This window comes from Callorhinchus milii, unplaced genomic scaffold (assembly GCF_018977255.1).
Source record: "Callorhinchus milii isolate IMCB2004 unplaced genomic scaffold, IMCB_Cmil_1.0 Scaffold25, whole genome shotgun sequence".
In the NCBI taxonomy this organism is placed as follows: Eukaryota; Metazoa; Chordata; class Chondrichthyes; order Chimaeriformes; family Callorhinchidae; genus Callorhinchus; species Callorhinchus milii.
The window spans coordinates 390,316-409,040 of record NW_024704766.1 but is presented as its reverse complement, the minus strand read 5'-3'; the positions used below and the strand labels follow the sequence as shown (position 1 = coordinate 409,040).

The 18,725-nt window shown below is 45.1% G+C and overlaps 1 protein-coding gene across 6 annotated transcripts in view; it reads right to left on the bottom strand.

Annotated features, from left to right (window-relative positions):
* Positions 1-2,433: 2,433 nt before the first annotated feature.
* Positions 2,434-18,725, bottom strand: part of fli1 (Fli-1 proto-oncogene, ETS transcription factor) — a 32,399-nt gene continuing 16,107 nt past the window's right edge. For 3 of the 6 annotated variants that reach the window (XM_042343969.1, XM_042343971.1, XM_042343974.1), the window contains 5 exons: positions 17,344-17,412; positions 8,489-8,551; positions 7,449-7,508; positions 5,986-6,042; positions 2,434-4,516 (listed from right to left, as the gene is read on the bottom strand). In XM_042343969.1, the coding sequence (XP_042199903.1) occupies positions 3,987-4,516; positions 5,986-6,042; positions 7,449-7,508; positions 8,489-8,551; positions 17,344-17,412 (779 nt within the window). In that variant the 3' untranslated portion in view covers positions 2,434-3,986. The remainder of the gene's footprint in view (positions 4,517-5,985; positions 6,043-7,448; positions 7,509-8,488; positions 8,552-17,343; positions 17,413-18,725) is intronic. The other 3 variants (XM_042343970.1, XM_042343972.1, XM_042343973.1) reach the window with 2 other exon arrangements.

The window sequence follows — 18,725 nt, the reverse complement described above, 5'->3', positions numbered from 1 at the left end:
CACTTTGCTGAGACGTCTCAGAGCTTTTCACGGGACATACTGTTGAAGCGGATTAACTTGGAAATAGATAAGTGCAATGTTCCAGCTTTCAACAAGCAAAATTAAACAGATGTGGTCAGATGTGAAATAAATCAGTTCATTGAATAACCAGCCGTTACAATCAGACACCTTCCCTCACTCACAGCTCTGTTGGGAACTAACAGTGGGCTGTAAATCCACCTGCAGTTATCTGTATCTCCACATGAGGGCGATGTTGCACTACAGAAAGCTCTGTGTCTGGAGCTCTGCTCTGTATCCACTGAGATGCCAATGGTGTCTCTTAGGCAGAAGGACATGGAGGCCTGTGGATGTGGCCCGATACAAATATCAGTCCTGGTCCTGCTCAGGTACCTCCTTATAGATCACCCCAGGTGCAGCCAATTCGTGCCCAGCAGCATCCCACAGACAGCCGGGAAAGTGAATGATCGATTGTGTCTGTGGGGGTCAGAACGCAAAGATGCTGCAGATGCCGGAAATCTGTCAACGAAAACGGACGTCGCTGGGAACGCTCAGCGGGTCAGGCAGCATCTACGGAGAGAGGAAAGCGGTTCAACGTTTCGGGTTCACGAAGATCCGGGGATTGTCGGCCAGGACACCGGGAGAGAGAAAATCTTTGCTCTGTTCAAATCGTGACCTGGAATCGTTAACGTCCAATCCCAACAGGCACAGACGTCCGGAAACTTGGTTTGATGTCTCATCTCTGACAATGCGGCACTCTCTCCCCCCAGCACTGCACCGGAACGTGGAAATCTGGAACTCTCTCCCCCAAAAGGCTGTGGATGCTGGATCCACTCACAGTTTCAAGACTGAGGTGGACAGACGTTTGTTAGTTGGGAAATCTCAAGGGATATGGGGCAAAGGCGGGTAACTGGAGTTGATCAGCCATGATCTTAAAGAATGGTAGAACAGGCTCAAGGGACTGAATGGCCTACACTTGTTCGTATGTTTCTATGTCAGTCTTGACTGTGAGCTCTGTGTCCCCATTGTGTGTGGTTGGACCCCTCAGCCTTGTGTGACACAGAGGCAAGATTGCTGTACAGAATACATTGGGAGTGAATGGATTTATTGGAATTGTAGACAGTCGCAGTGGGACGTGATGTGGGTGTTTGGGATTGTCTGTGATGTAACTAATTGGGAATGTTGATGGCAGCAAGCCTTGTGATGCTGTGCTGGGATCAACAGCAAACAGAATGTTTCCCACTATTACTAACCAGTGCCACGGCATTGCACAAGAATATCGCAACACCACACAACTGTGCAAACCTCTGCAAAGTGTCTCCTGATGATCTCTATGTTGTAGGGACGATGGGAACTGCAGGGGGTACCCCTTATTGTAACACTGTCATACACCCCCCACTGTAAAACGCTCACCGCGCTCCCCTCATACTGATTCTCGTGAAAAACCCTCATACAGACGGTAAAGCTTGGGGCTGTTTATCACCAGCGGCCTGTGTGGCAGGGGAAGCTGTAATTCACTCCTGAGTGACAGGATTGCTCAGGATGTCTCTCCTGCACGATAACAATGGCGTGTGAGGCCATTCTCCGACACACAGGCACAAAAACAGGAAACACATTGCTGCAGAATAAAACTGGTGAAAACACAGCGGACACGCTTGTTATTTCAGTTGTAAGACACGTTTGCCCTTTGTGTTACTGGGCTGTGAAATCGGGGATGAACTTTGATTTTTAAAGATTATTAAAATGATTAACAATAATTGGTCACTTAATCCACGACTGTGTATGGGACACTGCTGTGTGCAATTAGCTGCCCACAAAATATAAGTCGCTGCACTTTATAATATATCCTGTGAAGCGCTTTGAGACGTTGCAATGACACAGTAAGGCACTGTATCAAATCCAATTAAATTAATTATTGATCATCTCATGGCTGCTTATGGGATCTCGCTGCCCACAAATTGGCCGCTTGGTTGCCGAGAAACGCTGTCATTACATTTGATATTACTTTTAAAGCACTTGTGATGATAAAAAAAAACTCTTAAAAGTTCCTGTCGTTCAAGACAGAGAGAGGGAGAGAGACATGAAATGTGGCGAATTTGTGGAAATTTACAACACGTGTAGATTTCATTCCTGGGCTGTCTCCCAGAACCTTCTCCCATTCTCCTGCCTTCTCAACAATAACAACAACTTTATTTACAGCGCCATTTATTACAGCGCCATTCACACGCGTAGTTCCAGAGCTTTGGTGGTGGGTGGGGGGGAGGTAGTGGCTGAAGGTTGAGGGGGGGGGGAGTGGGGGGCGAGGGACGAACAGGAGAAAGGGGTGTTTGGAAGGAGAAGTGAATGTCGTCCTCTCCAGTGTCCAGGCAGACCGTTCCCCAGAATAAGCGATTAACATGGGAGCGTTTGACAAGTTACAGGAGTCTGCACATGCCAGCGAGTCATTAAGGCACTCCCCGTGGGTGCAATTTATTGAAAATGTTGCATAGTGTGAGAGACTGTCATACACGCCATTGCTTCACTTGTACACAGTTCTTTTTCCACATTAAAAAAAATACAGGTACGTAACAATAGATCCAGCTGTCTATGGCAACAGTTTATTGTGGTGTCAGAGGTTAAAATCCTCCTGTTATGTGTTTTGGTTTTAATACTTAATATGCTGCAAAGGATTATTTTTTTTTGCAAAGTTAACATAGTTATCAAAGAACTAATTGCATATAATAGTTAGGCGACGCCCTCATTTTAATGGGGGAGATCGTGTGAGTGATTATTTAAACAACAACAAAAGAAAAAGCTACCTTAAAAAAAACAGTTCAAAAAGCAACTAACTACCTAAAGACACAGGGGAGGGGAGGGGGAAACAAAATAAAATTCACTTGCAGCTCTTTGCAATTTATAGGAAATAGCTGTTCAGTGCCTCCGTCATACGTAAGACTTTATAAAAACATTTTCTCAACAACGACTTCACTACGCATCCCTTTAGTCAGTAGAAAGCTAGAGCCCAAATGTACAGATAAACGTTTCACGAGCTACAAAATGACTATATTTCGTCAAAATGGATTTGATAGTTTAAAAAAAACCTGCATTGGTGACCGAGGTCAACTCGTAATATACTGTCAAAGGAAAAAAAAATTTTTTTCTGCATAATTTATACAGTAAGTTGCTTTTCATACAAGGACGCGTGGTTGATCCAATGTTGAGTTCTTACAAACGCACAGCGTTTGCGAATCCTGTGTCATCTAATTGGCTTTTTTTTTAGTATTTCCTTAAGGATAAGATACAGTTCGATGTGGCGACAGTCTTTCCTTCAGGACGTCATCTTTCGGTCAATTAGTCCCAACCCTCAGTCGGTTCATTCCACTGAGGAGGACACTCCTTATTGAGAGCTCCTTACGGAATAGAGAACCTCAGCACAGTCTCTCCTGTGGAATCGAGAGCTGGGGTAAAAAGGTGACATCAAATGGTCCACGGTAACCTCCTACAGTCTGAGAATATGTTACGGATTCCACAGCCATTTAAATATGTGGTTTGGTTAATATGTTGCTGGTTAGGATGTAGGTAACTGCTTCACGATTGCAGTGTTGGTAACTGATACGAGGAGCCACCTTCCACCATTGGCCAAAGTCAATGGTTGACTGAAGAGCCTTCGATGGGTTTAAAGCTTGTTCTCGCCTCCCGCCCCCTCCACCCTCAGGGAGAAGGCTTCTTGTTGACCAGGTTCTACCAGGTTAGTTATAAGCTCACACGATTCAGAGTTTCAAGACCGGTCGATAATCCACTCTGGCTATAGGTTAGCAGACGGAGAAGGTTAGAGATCGCATCGTTTCCATCCCCAAAGTCAGCGATCGAGGAATGGGCAAAAATCCAGTTTGAGAATTAGATGTAGTGTTCACTAAAGTTCCGAGGCCACCCGATATTCCAGGGTCCCTAGGGGCCTAGCCTGGGTTTTGGGGTCCACATAAAATCACAAGCAGGAGGGAGATCCGAGGCTAGTAATAGCTGCCCAGGTGAGAGGGGACATGGGTGTTGGGGTGGCGAGGGACACTGGGGTTGGAGTAGATGCCTGGGGTGGGAGAACTCCAATAGGGCGAGGCTGCCCCGAAGAAGCTGGAGGAGGTGACCGGCATGCTGGTCGGGTGTGGAGACACAAAGTTCATCTTCTGCGGGTGTGCGTGGTAAGAGGTCATGTAGGAGAGGTCTGATGGATATTTGTACATGGGCGACTCTGTGGGGTGAGGCTGCAGGGCCTGGGCAATGCCGTGAAAGTCAAACTTGTAGGCGTAGCGCTTGCCATGGACCTTGGTCATGATGTTCTTGTCGTAGTAATAGCGCAGAGCTCGGCTCAGCTTGTCGTAGTTCATGTTGGGTTTGCTCTTCCTCTCGCCCCAGCGACGGGCCACCTCGTCAGGGTCTGTCATCTTGAACTCCCCGTTGGTCCCCTCCCATGTGATGCAGCTGGCGTTGGAGCTGTCTGACAGCAGCTCGAGCAGGAACTGCCACAGCTGGATCTGACCGCTTCCTGCAGGGAAACCAGGAGCGAGGGGTCAGCTTGCAGCAAACACTCTGTGTCACTCCCCCGTCCCACAGCAACAACATCAACAACAATAACATGAACCTCAGCAGCAACGATAACGTTGGGTTACATCACACCACCGACCAGTTGGGTGGCTCTTTCAAATAGCCGGTACAGGTGTGATGGGCCGAATGGCCTCCTTCTGTGCTGTGAGAATCTGCGATCCTAACCCGCACTAACACAGCGGTTTTCACCTACAATAATAATCCTTGTGTTTGATGTAACGCCTTATCATGTCCTTGAGGGGATTGGGGGGTGAGTGTGTGTGTGTGAAGCCGAGGGCGTGCCATGCATGCACACAGCCATTAGAGGGCGCTGAAGAGACTCCAGGACCAGGACTCCCATCTCGTGTTCCCCTCCTAAATGGCCAAACACGTAGGAAGTGAAGTTGCCATTAACTCGATGACCATTTTGGCTTTCCCCGGGTCAGAGAAATACTAACGAAACCTCCAAGGCATTAGGGAATTTGCGGGGGGGGGGGGGGGGACAAGTAAATGTCAGGGATCCACACCCCGAATCATGCTATAAGTGAACCCACATAAATAATGGGGTTATAGTGTACTCTCACACACGCGACTGTTAACATTGAACATTCCCTTATCTTTACTCTGTAATGTCCTACTCTCAACTGTAACGTGGAGATCACACACATTGCGATCTACTGCTCTGAGCTGACTAAACTCCCCCCTGATTGGAGTGAAAACAAACTCTGGAGCACATAGTGTTCTTTGTAGCTTTCAAAACATGGGTTCCCTTCCTTGTTAACACACATCTGTAAAGCCACTTTCAGAAATACCAAAGTACAGCAGAGAAAAGTAGTTAACTAATAAAATGAAAGAAATCTACCAGTATTCCCAAAGCTCTTTATTCTTGGGCCAATTGGTGAGATGTTCTGGCCTTGACATAGTTTATGGGATCAACCTTTGCCCTTTTAGGCTCGTTAGTTTTCAATTTTCAAAGTCAGTTAAAAATCTGTATTTATCCGGTTTTCCAAATCGAGGAAAATTCATTCCCATCAGCGATTGTGGGGCGGAAATCTTTGTGTCTTTTCTTTCACCCGTTTTGAACTGACCAAAATGGTCGCCTGTTCATGATCGTAAAGTCGTCATGGACGATCAAAGGAAGTGGATTAAACACAGGAGGTGGCTGATGTCACTTCCTGTGTTTAATCGTACGCGTGTCTATACGCCCAATCCAGCGCGTAGAGAGCAACTCTTGCGGCCGCTAACTTGGTACTTGGAAGCCGAGCCGAACGTTTTTATGGTCGAAAAGATCACTAAAAATTGCGGGGGGTGGGGGGATGGTGAATAAAAGAAATAAACCCGCAATATTTATCTGCTGAAAATTAAAAGAAAAATTGAAAGCTTGGCAAGCAAGAGACGACTGTGAACAGAGCACACAAGGAGGTCACTGACCCTTCTTACCTGGGTTGGCAAGACGGCTGCTTGTGGGTCCCAGGATCTGGTAAGGATCTGAAACCAAGGAAAGGTTGTGTTCAATGATTGGACAGTGTCTGCCCCCACACTCTGGAACTCCACTCCACAGTCCTTTCTCCCTCGCCTCCTTCAAGACCGGTCTCAAGGCCCTCCTCTTCGATCGTGCCTTCAGTCACCCTCCCACCTCTCTGCCTTCCCTCACCCCTCCCCCATGCTCGAGCCCCTACACCTGACTGTTCAGCGCTTTGGGATGTCTTCCCGACGTGAAAGGCGCTCGATAAATGTCATGTTGTTGTTGTGTCGGTGTTACTCCCGCCTCTGGGGCTGAAGATTTTGGGTTCAATAATAATAATAATGTGAATCCTTGTATTTGATACAGCGCCTTATCACGTTGGTGAGACGTCTCAAATCGCTTCACGGAATATACTGTAAAGTGGATTGACTCTGTGTTTTGTGGGCGAAACACGACAGCCAATTGCGCACAGCAAGTGTTGGACTTAAAGCTCATCGTCCAGGCTGATGCTCTAGGATGTTAAACCTGGGGCCCGTCTGTGCCTGTTCAGGTGGGCTTTAAAGATCCTGTGGCGCTATTGGAAAAGAGAAGGGAGTTTCTCTCTCCTGGTGTGCTGGCTGACAATCCCCAGATAAACTGGCAATAAACTGAGTGTCTATATGTGTGCGCGTGTGACTTTGCTGGTGCAAATGGATGGCTACTACTTCCAGTGATTTGTAAAGTGTTTTAATGGGTTAAAGGCTATAAAAGACCTTTCGCTGACCAGCTCACACGGTGAGTTATAGAGGAAAGGCTGGGTGACTGGACTAATTGGACAAAAATTACTCTCGCGGGTAATTAAAGCCTGAGTCTGGACTTTTAAACCCTAAACCCAAACATCACGGCATTTTTAGGCCATCAAACTGTTGCTGAGATTACGAGAAAGAACATTAGAGACCAGTGACCTTGGCTGGGGTCTGAGACCCTCCATGTCCACAAAGAATGGTCACTTGAGTCATGTACTGGGGGGGTCGGGGCCACAGGAACACAATCCAATGTAAATGTCACTGCCTTTAGAGAGGAGGGGGCGATGGGGGAGAGGAGAAAGATAAAGGCTGACCATTGGAGTAAATATCCTACAGCCTATTGATTCCCATCTGTACGTCATCTCCTGTCTCTAATAATAATAATCCCTCCATTTGATACAGCGCCTTATTATGTTGTTGAATCGTCACAAAGTGCTTCACAGGATATACTGTAAAATGGAGTGACTGGTGTAATGTATGGGCGAAACACAGCAGCCAATTACACACAGCAGCGTCCCCACAAACTCTCCTGGATTGACTGACCACATTGTTTGGAGGGGGAGGGATTATTACCCCAGAAAGCGAGCTGCCGATCAACTGAATGCCCCCCCCACCCCCCCCACCAGCTCTCTGTGTCTTGTTACCTGGTTGGGTGCGAGACTGCTCCGTGCTCTTGTTCGCACTCTGAGAGGCTCCAGGAGATGCTGAAAAGAGATGAATTCAGAGATTTGCACAAGGCCATTACACTTGGCTCCATCCTCTATGATCCCATGCAATTCTATGAGCCCAGTTTCTTTCCTGGCTTCAGCCACCTTTTCCTGATGCCACGTTCCAGATGTTAACACACGAGAAAGAGATGAAACATGATCCGTAATAACCCGATCTCTCCAATGTTTCCCAGTGACACTGGTCTGTCTGTCAATGGCTGGAACCCTCTCACATTCATCCTCACACAACTACACACTCCCAGTCCCTTTCCTTTGAAAAGGAATCCAAAGCCCCGCGAGTTCTAACGGGATAATAATAATAATAATTCCTTCATTACAAACCTGGAATCTCGTCAATTCAACCCACAGGAAATCTACTGTCACAACAACGACGACGACAATAAATTACATTTGTAAAGCGCCCGCCAAGCCAGGAGGACGTCCTAAAGCCCTGTAGTAATTATTAGTAATAATCCTTGCATTGAAAGCAGAGCCCATAGCATCGCAACGCCTCTTCAAAAGCGCTTCACGGTAATTACTGTCCAGTGTAGTGACTGTGTGTGCGTGTTTGTACGTGACCTTGGCAACCAGTGTGTGCACAGCAAAGCAAAATCCTTGCTTCTGGAGGGAAGCTTCCGTGGGTTGGAATGGAATACTGTAATCCGGTGACTGGGAGCAGATCGCGTCGGGAATCCTTATTAAGGAATTGCTTCAATGTTGGACCCCAATATCAGTCTAAACACCAGGGGGCGGGGTGGGGGGGTTGGTTAGAAGGGTAGGAAAGAAAAACCATTGGGTTCTTTATAGTTGTTTGAGTAATAAATCCTATTCACGTGTGTTATGTTTCTATCCGACTGAAGGGCAGGAAGGGATGGAGGAGGAGACGCAATAAAGCGGGACTGTAGCTAGGAATGGCCTCACTCCGGGGAACGCTGTCCTGTGGTTTAGGGCGAGAGTTCAGGGGTCAGGTTACTTACGTTTAGTCACATGGCTCATATTACCACCCCACGCAGACCGTCTACTGCTGTCGTAGGAAGGATCTGAAAATGAAGAGAGAGAGTGAGCTGTGTGTGTGTGTGTGTTGGGGGGAGGAGGGGGGGAAGAGAGATGATTTTCCTGTTCTAACCTCAGTTCTCAGTTTACCCCCCACCCCCCTCGGGAACTGTCAGTGTCAACCCCCTCTCCGGCTCCCAGTCTGCTCGGGGAGGATGAGGGCAAACCGTGATAAACAGTCGGAGTCATAGCCACTGGGAACGACGGCTTCTCAGGGGGATTTCTGACAAATACCAGCGGAATGATGAACTTTCTTTTGCGATATTCTTTGGGGAGAAGGGAATGCTTTGAAGCAAACCAGAAGGAAATGACCCTGTTCTCTCTCCTCTCACTCTTTGTCCCTCTCCCCCCTCCCACACTCGATCATAAAAGGATACCAGCTCTATGCTGGTCAGGCTCCTTGCACTCCACTACCCAACAAGATGGTGGGCAATCCTTCACTATTAGGCTAGCAGCGGGCTTAAAGGGAAGGTTCTACCGGCAGTTTCTCGGGGTGACGGGCAATAAACACTGGCAAAATACCAAGGTCACCCACATCCCAAGACAGGAAACCCCCCCCCCCCGCCCCCAACTCCCACAGTGTTGTGTTAGTTTTGTACAGTAAAATCCACAGAAGTCCAATCTCTATAAATCACCTAAGTCGTACATCTGCCCCAAGTTTCATTCAAGAGTTTATATTCTATGCTATTTTGGTGCAACTCATACTTTGCAGACGTCATATTAAATATCTGGTCCCAACTGATAGGACTAATGTGAGGCTTACTGTGTTAGGCTCACATAGAATGGCTGGCGTGAGTGTGAGCAATGTGTCATTCTCTCATTGCTCAGTCATGTGTCACTGAACAAGACCGAACCCTAACATGGCATCATTGGTGTTTTATAACCATTTACTCAAGTCATTCCTCGTGGGGGGGCCGAGGGGTGGAAATCACGTGAAAGGCTCTGAATCATCTGAAACCTCTTCAGTCCATTTCATCTCATCTGCCCAGAATAACAACTCACTTCTCTTTCCATTACAGTGTCAAGCTGTTTCATAAATACTGGTATTCTGGCCTCAATTACTGTCCTGCTAACCCATTCCAGCTGCTCCCGAGCTTCTGTGTAAAGAAACACTTCCTGGTGTCTGTCCTAAACTTACCCTTCACATCCCTGAACCTGTGTTCTCTGATCCTGCTAACTAGAGTATCTGAAAGTATTGTTGTCCGTTCACTTTCTCTCGTGCACAGAGTATCTTATTTAACATTTAACGTATCTGCTTAACAATAAACTCTTCGAAACTAACTCAAATACAATTGTTCCTCAAGCCCTCCCCCCCACCCCCCGCCACCCAAACCATGGGGAACCAGTCACATTGCTCCCAGTCAATTGGCGCACAGCAATGTCCTGCAAACAGCCACGGACTGAGTGACTAATTTTATTTGGGGGGATTGTCGGCCAGGACACCAGGAGAGAGGAACTCCCTTCTCTTCTCGGATAGTGCCGCGGGATCTTGAACGAACACCTATCGTCTAATCTGAAGAACGGCACCTCCGACAATGCAACACCCGCCCCCGGCTCTGCACTTAAGACTAAATGGGTTCAAAGTCCCGACATGGGGCTTGGAGCCACATCCTTTGGTCTCCGAGGGGAGAGTGCCACTGACGGAGCCAGACAGACACACAACAGTGCAAGTCTGGACTCGGGTAGAATTTGTCCTCCTCCCTCTTGTGTTCCCTCTCCGGTTCTTTGTCACCCTCTGGTGACCGCTCTCCAAACTGCACCTCCCACCTCTCGCAACGCGTTCGCTATTTAGCGCCGGAGAGAGAGGACTCAAAGCAAACTCTGCAGATTAGAAACACATTTGAAGGGGATAAAGTTCCAGACATTTAAGATGTTCCGTTTGAAACTTTGAACCGCGATTTTTAAAAAAAAAAAGTTAGACTTTTAGCAAAACAAAAGCTTTAGAATGCGCTTTGGGACACATTAGCGAATACTTTTCTTGCGAACCATTTATTTTCAGTATCAGATGGTAATTTACAGGTTTTGGTCCAGGTGGAAATGAGGAAAAATATATTTTAATATGGATGTGTGTGTCTGGGAGGGAGGATAATATTTTATTCTAATTTTAAAATATATACATATATTTCTTGTAATATTAAACAGAAAGAATCAATATATTTCTCTGCAGTAAAGTTATCCCCCACCCCTCCTGAAAGAGAAGTCCTAGTAATAATAATCCTTGAATTTGATACAGTGCCTTATCACATCCTTGAGGCGTCTCAAAGCGCTTCACGGGATACACTGTAAAGTGAATTGACTGTGTATTTTGTGGGCGAAAAGACTGGAGGTTAATGTCCCGACGTCCTTTCACACTCACACTAAACCAAACTGTTTTTTTTTTATGACTACATACAGTCAATGTATGTGATTTTTATTTTTCCAGACGTGTTTTTTTTACAAAAAAGGCTTTTTTGCGTTTGGGGGGTAATTGAGACACTCAAGGGGTCGGTCTGTCTGTCTGCTGTCTGACAAAAAAGGGCTGAAAAATATGTGTTAATAAAACCAGAGCATTCGCTGGCGAGGCTAAGCCCAGCCTGGCTCTCTGTCGCTTGACTCAGAACCCTGCGATTTGATCTCAAGACACTGAGAGCGTTTGTTGGGTTGGGATAGGGTTTAACACGTGAGATTTGGACAAAATTATTTTCGTATGTTTCAGAGAAGGTTTCGGTTTTTTTTTCACATTAAAAAAAAAGGTTTTACGTCTTGTGTATAAATTAAAAGAGAGGAATGTATTTCAAATCGTTCTGAAACAAACTCTCCCTCTCTCCTCACTCACTCACCCACTCACTCACTCATACACGTTCATTAAAAAATGTTAGAAAATATTGGCATGAATTGGCTTGGAGAGGGAGGGAAGGAGGGAGAGAAATATTCTGCCTGTAACTTATATAAAACACGCAACTTATATCAAATCTTTTCGTTAGAAAGGTTTGGAATATGTTGACTTTAAAGTGATTATTTTGTCCTGAGAATAATTGACACACAAACAGCGACCAGGAAATGACTTTGTTTGGATTGTTCAGACACTGTACAGAGGTTCCCAATGCAGATATTGCATTGTCCCATCTCTGGACACATTTGACCCACATTTTAAACCAATAAACTGATCAACTTGGCCCGGAGAAAGATCAGTGGCAATGTGTTTGTGCGTGTGTGCGTTTTTAAATCTCATTTGTGGTCCTTTTCAGCCACCCCTCCCAAGTCGAATTGTAACTGTTTATGTTTGTGTACAAAATGGGACAAATTGAATGACTTTTAGAGAAAAAACATAAACTAAATCTCAGAAACTCTTCAGATCTCACTTGCCCCCTCTTTCTCACTCCCCGTCCCCTCTCTCTCCACCTTTCTCCCTCTCTCAACCCCTTTTTCCCCCCACTCTCTCTCTCCCCCCCCTTTCTCCTCCTCTCTCCCCCCCCCCACCCCACACACTCTCTCCGGTAATATTAAAGAGAAACAATGCGGGTTGCATGTAATTGAGAGTATAATAGCGGCTCAGAGAGGGATCTGTCCGGGTGAGGCTGTCAGTCTGGATGGGCTGCAGACTGGCTGAGGTCCCCAAAGAGCGAGTTTCCTGAGCAGAGAGAAACACACACACACACACACACAGACTCTCTTTGTTTCTCTGGCTTCATGTGTGTATTTTTTTTTGGAGAGAAAAAAAACGCAAAAGGGTTTTCAGCCCTGGGCCTCGGGAGGTGAAGCACTGAAATCAGACAAAACAAAGTGGGGAATGAGGCTCCTTCAGGATCTCACCCCCACCTCTCTCTCTCTCTCTCTCTGTCCTCATCCCCCTCTCCTCATCTCTCTCTCCCTCCTTCTCTCCCCCTCTCCCTACCCTTTCTCTCTCTCCAGAAGGTCTCACCCTCAGGCATGCACTCATGTAACTTTAGGTTTATTACCGTTGGATTGTGTGGAGGGGTGGAATGGGGTGAAATTTCCTATAATTTGTCCAAGGTATTCTCTGCTCACAGACCCCAACTTCCGCCCCCAAATTATTATTTTTCTGTGTAATGGTCATTATCAGGATTTTATGAACGTCCAGGATTTGGGGGGGGTGGAGAGGGGGCATAACCATCCCGTCCATTGGCCTGGCACATAATTAATAATAATAATAATCCTTGAATTTGATACAATGTTTTATCACATCTTCTAGATGTCTCAAAGCGCTTCACAGACTATACTGTAAAGTGAATTGACTGTGTATTTTGTGGGCGAAATGTGGCAGCCAATTGCACACAGCAGTGTCCCACAAACAGCCGTGGATTGAGTGACCACATTATTATTATTTTATTTATTTTTTGAAGGAATTCTCAGCTAAACCAAAGGGAGAGGAGAGCAGCCTTTCCCTCCGCTCCCCAGCCCCTGTTTCTGACCCCTATAAAGCAGGAATGTTAGTTATAAAATGTACAGCTTTATTGAGGGTGAACCTTACACTTGGGATAATTTAATACAAGATTTTACAACACAAATCATGCACAGGGTGGGGATGTCCCCCATATATTTATTCATTGGATCAGGTTCTAGGGTGAGTGAGTGAGACTGAGCCAGGGAGACTTGGTCTGAGGCCTAGGAACATTCTGTCTTAAAATCTAAGATCCAAGAAAATCCCCTCAACGTTTTTTAAAAAAATAATAATTTGGTCACTCAATCCACAACTGTTTGTGCACCATTGGCTTCCGCGTTTCGCCCACAAAATACACAGTCAATTCACTTTACAGCGTATCCTGTAAAGTGCTTTGAGATGCCTCGAAGACGTGATAAGGCGCTGTGTCAAATGCAAAGATTATTATTATTATCAGCCAAATCTACACTATTTTGTGGGCAAAACGCGGCAGCCAATCCACTTTACTGAAGGCGTTTGGTGTTTGAGAGCATGGCAGCTTGGTACCTACTCACAGTCCTAACCTCTTATGAATTAAAGAGATAATTAAGGATTTTCTCTCTCTCTGAAAGCAGCTTTTCCCTCTCTTTGTCCCTGGCACCACCTGTCCCTCACTGCTAACCAGAGTCTCTCTCTCTATGAGCTCCATCTCTCTGCCTGATGAGGTGTTTATTCAGCTTACACTTGGGCAAATAGCAGCCAGTGGGCGAGGCAGCAACCTCATTGAGGCACCAGGCGTCTGATTAGGTTTTGTTTGACTAATGCACCTTTTATATTGATGGCTCAATGACAGAATTCAGGTAGAGAGGCGAGAAAGCAGTGAATACATGCATGTGGGTGGAGTGTGTATTCTGCCTTCTTGACAATAGGTGCACCTGCAAACCAACTACATACACAAGACAACACTAAACCAGGACTATTTACTTGTTTAAGCTTTTTTTTAAAAAATCTGCAATCAAGCGCAATTTCACTGCTTTTAAAAAACTATTTTTTCTCCTTTAACTTCACAGCCATCAATAAAGTTAATATTTATCCCATTCTCTTATTATTATAATATTTATATAGTACTGTCTAATATTTATACTGCTACGTTTCGTCCACAAAATATTCAGTCAATTCACTTTACAGTGTATCCTGTGAAGCACTTTTGAGACGTCTAGGAGACATGATAAGGTGCTGTATCAAATGCAAGGATTATTATTGTTAATATTATTCTGCGTTTAAACACTCGGTTCAGAGAAATACACAAGTCACTGCATTTAATGCAGAATTTGTGACTTTGAAAAATCTCAAAGTGCTTCACGGGGAATTGGGGTCAAGTGTAGTGACTGTGTATTTTGAAGGCAAACGTGGCAGCCACGTGTGTTAAAAACATACAGTCACTGCGCTTTACAGTAAATCATGTGAAGCACTTGGAGGCATCCTCCTGACATGAAAGTCTACTATCAAATGCAAAGTTTATTATTATTATTTAATTAATATTTAAAACTCTAATGTTCAGGTCACTTATCACATCATTGAAACCCACAGCCCCACCACCCACCCACACACACAGGCTGAGCTCAAAGCACCAGCCTGTGGCAACCATTCTACTTGCCAGTGACGAGTGAGACATCAGATTAACTATAAACCCAGAGTGAAACCTGTAACCCATTGACTGGCCCAGTACAGTGATCATCCTAGCCATGGCGGGGAAGGAGAAAATAGGAAATCGACACATAGAGTTGTCAATGATGTTAATACAGTCAACTCCTGATAACTCGTCACTGAGTTCTTTCGCCTGGAGTGGCGAATTATCAGGAGTTTACCAGATTAACACTGGTAAGAATTAGTGTTCCCAGGTTGCATTTTCTAGCACAAATAGGACCTTCCTCTCTTTATTTTTTGTTCAAGGGATTATTACCTTCGGGAAAGCGATCCACTGATCGACTAACAACTGGGTTTCTACTTAATGCTAGTTAAACAGAGGCGTGTGGAGTAAGGAAACTCGCCCAATGTTTTGCCCTGCCGGGAATCAAATCCAGCTCCTCTCACTTGCTTGGCGAGCGCTATAACCACTGAGCTGCTGGACTCCACAATCCTCCTCCACCTTTCCCAAATCCTCCTGCCCACAGTATTGTATGCCGTCCTAATTTCTGGAAGCCGTTTTTTCCGTGGTTCTTAAAACAAATTAAAGCCGAATTTAAGGATTTTCACAAATTCTTCGCAATCTTAAATGTTTACCGCTGGACAAATTTGAAATGTTTATGATCTGAATCAAATGTTTTTTTTGTGTACAAACATCAACTAAGGAGCTAGGGTGTGGTCTCCTGTGGGAACACATTCCAGTGTTTAACTGTTGGGAGAGACACTATATTTAAGGCTGTTTACTGCATTATAATGTTAAATACACTTGGCTCCGAGCCCCTAAGGAGCTGTGTAGCCTGGCGAGGGACAGACTGCTACACATTCCAGCACAGAGCCTCACGGAACTGGGAAATCATTTGCGTCTGATGATGATGAGCTTGCCCTCGTGTTAAGAGAACGACAGTTCAACTCACAGCATCTCCACTGCTCGTCTGTAGATCAGCATTGATTTCCAATGTGGGTTGTCGTGGCCTGTGGTAAGACCCGGTGAATCCCAGCTATATGTATATTTGATACAGCACCTTACCACATCTTCGAAATGTCTCAAAGCGGTTCACAGAATATACTGTAAAGTGTAGTGACTGTATATTTTGTGGGTGAAACGCGGCAGCCAATTGTGCACAGTGTCCCACTAACAGTCGTGGATTGGGTGACCAAATTATGATTATTTTTCATAATTTCGTCTTAATGTTTAGGATCCCACAGAATCGAGGAAAGTTCTTCATTTTCACTTTCTATGATTCTGCTCCGTCTGCAACATTTTAAGCCAAAATAGTCTCACAGGCTAAGACTAGGGGGAATTTCAGGCCTCAGCCCTGGAGTGGACTGGCACAAAATACACTTTACTCTGCGGTGTGTTTGTGTGCGGTGAGTGTGTGCGTGAGTGTGTGTATGCGTGTGAACACCACTTTGCTTCTATTTCCAGATTCATTGCGAACACAACTTTCTGACTTCCTGAGTTTAGGTTTAATTGTATTTGGTGGTGAAGTTAATTGAAGGTTGAATGTGTAAACATCGCAGGGCTGTCAAAAGGAGCCATTAACTGTGACACACGTTGGCTACACAGCTACTGTTCTCCTCGTCAAGCTTTGTCCTGGAAAATGGAAGGATGTCCCACATGAACCACCACACTCAGACTTTCACTGGCTCAGGTACAGCACAGCACAGCTAATAATGGAAGTTCCCTCTGCCTGTCTGTAATTACACCTCACACCCCATCCAGCTCCATCATCCCACCCCAAACTCTTCTCTTTGCTTCTAGTTTACTGTTTCTTCGCTCCCTCCATCCCACCCTGAAATGGTTAAGTCTTCAACCACCTCACTTACTGCCGCTCATGGGAATGTTGCCCACAAAACACACGGTCACTGCTCTTTACAGCAAATCCTGTGAAGCACTTTGGGAGGACGTCCTCCTGACATGAAAGACGCTGTAGCAAATGTAGGGATTATTATTATCAACTTTCTCTAAGAAGCCTCGTGCCTTCTCTCACCACCTTCGAAACCCACTGAAAACCTGTCTTTCTGCTGTGGGTTTGGTCAGAACCCTGGCATTTTCCTTGATTTTTTTTTAAGTGATTATTACCCTCAGAATAGCGATCCGCCAACCAACTAACAACTGGGTTCCTACGTACTGCTAGGTAAACAGAGGTGTGTGGAGTAAGGAAACTTCACTCACGGTTCGCCCTGCCTGGGAATCGAACCCAGGTCCACTGGCTTGCGAGGCAAGTGCTCTAACCACTGCCTACAGGACTCCACAAGGCACAGGACGGGAGCTCGGTTTAACATCATATCCAGGATCTCTGACAATGAAGCATGCCCCCAGCACGACACATTATACACAACAACACTGGGACTTGCTTGTCCTTTGTAGATAAAACACTAAAAATTTGGACCTGAAGCCAGGGCTAAATAACAACGACACGAATAATAATTATCCTTGCATTTGATAGAGCACGTTGTCACATTGTCTCACTCAGAGGCAAGAGCGGCTATCAATTGAGCCAGGCTGACGCACAGCAGATATCAAAGGAGTCTTTGTATGTTAAATATATCCTGCGGAAAGTCCCTTTTAACTCGCAAGGTTATTTTAACAGATATCCTGTGTGTCACGTGCTGAGCATTGGCTTCATCAGATAAATTAACAAGATCCCACTCAGTGAATAAATGACCCAGATTGACTATCATTCACCAAACCCGCTTTAGGTGGTTTTAACAGAAGGAAATTGAACCCACCTTCTTTGGCTGGGAGGCGTGCGGGCTGGTCAGTGTGAGTTGACGTGGAATAGGTTAATGGAGAACTACCTACAGAAGATATTACAATGAATTAATCACAGAGTAACTTGCAACCAACCTCCAATGGTTCACAAGTTCAGTCGCTATCTCCTTCATTTCAGTGTCACACTGGGTGAGAGCCTTTTACACTGCGTGGCGGATTTACACCGAGTATATAATAATAATAATCCTTCCATTTGATATAACGCCTCAAAACATCTCAAAGCACTTCACAGGATACACTGTAAAGTGAATTGACTGTATATTTTGTGGGCGAAACTCAGCAACCAATCGACTAACAACCGGGTTCCTACTTACTGCGGCGTGCGGAGTAAGGAAACTTGCCTAATGTTTCACCCCATTTGGGAATCAAACCCGGGTCCTCTCGCTTGCGAGGCACGTGCTTCAACCAATATGCTAAATACTCCAATATACCTTATCACGTCTTCAAGACGTCTCACAGCGCTTCACGTAATATATTGCAAAGTGGATTGGCTATATATTTGGGGGCAGTTAAGGGATGGGGGAGGAAGGAAGGTTGCAGAACTGGAAATAAAACAGAAACTCCTTCACATTGCATTTGCTTCAAGTTAGAGATCAGCAATGTGGCAGCCAGAATCCTCTAAAGAGAAATACAAGATGCCTTCAGAGAATAAAATGAAACCATAGAAATTTTCAGCTTTCAGTCCATTGTGCCTACACTGGTTCTCTGAAACATATTTATTATAATATAATAATCATTGCATTTGATATGGCCCCTTATCACGTCATTGACACCTCCAGCACATTAGAACATTCTCCCAATGTGAAAACCACTATAGGAATTTAATTTGTTGCAACATGTCAAAGCTATTCACAGAATAATAATAAATATATTGTAAAGTGGATTGACTGCGTACTTTGTTGGTGAAAAAAACAAATGTTTATTATATCAAAGGAAGAAGATTGGAAACACTCTTACAAAAACAACAAATTTACATTTATATAATGACCTCCCAACATGAAAGGCATTATTGTATATAAATGTAAATTTGTTGTTCTTGTTGCTGTAAGAGTGTTTCCTTTGATGTCATAAACATTTGCTTTTCAATTTGATTCTATTATCGCATGTGGCATCAACAACATATCTGAGATTTACAGGCTAAACACCAGTCATTGTCTGCCACATTCCTGTCAGTAAACTGTCCACAGCCTAATTGTGTGCCCATCCTAATGTGGCTGTCATAACTCAAACGCTTGCGTATCCATTGACTGAGTTGATCTCATAGAGCAGATTGGCGTGAATTAATGCACCACAGAAATGGGATTGTCACAACTCTCAAGACATACCTCCTTGACCACAA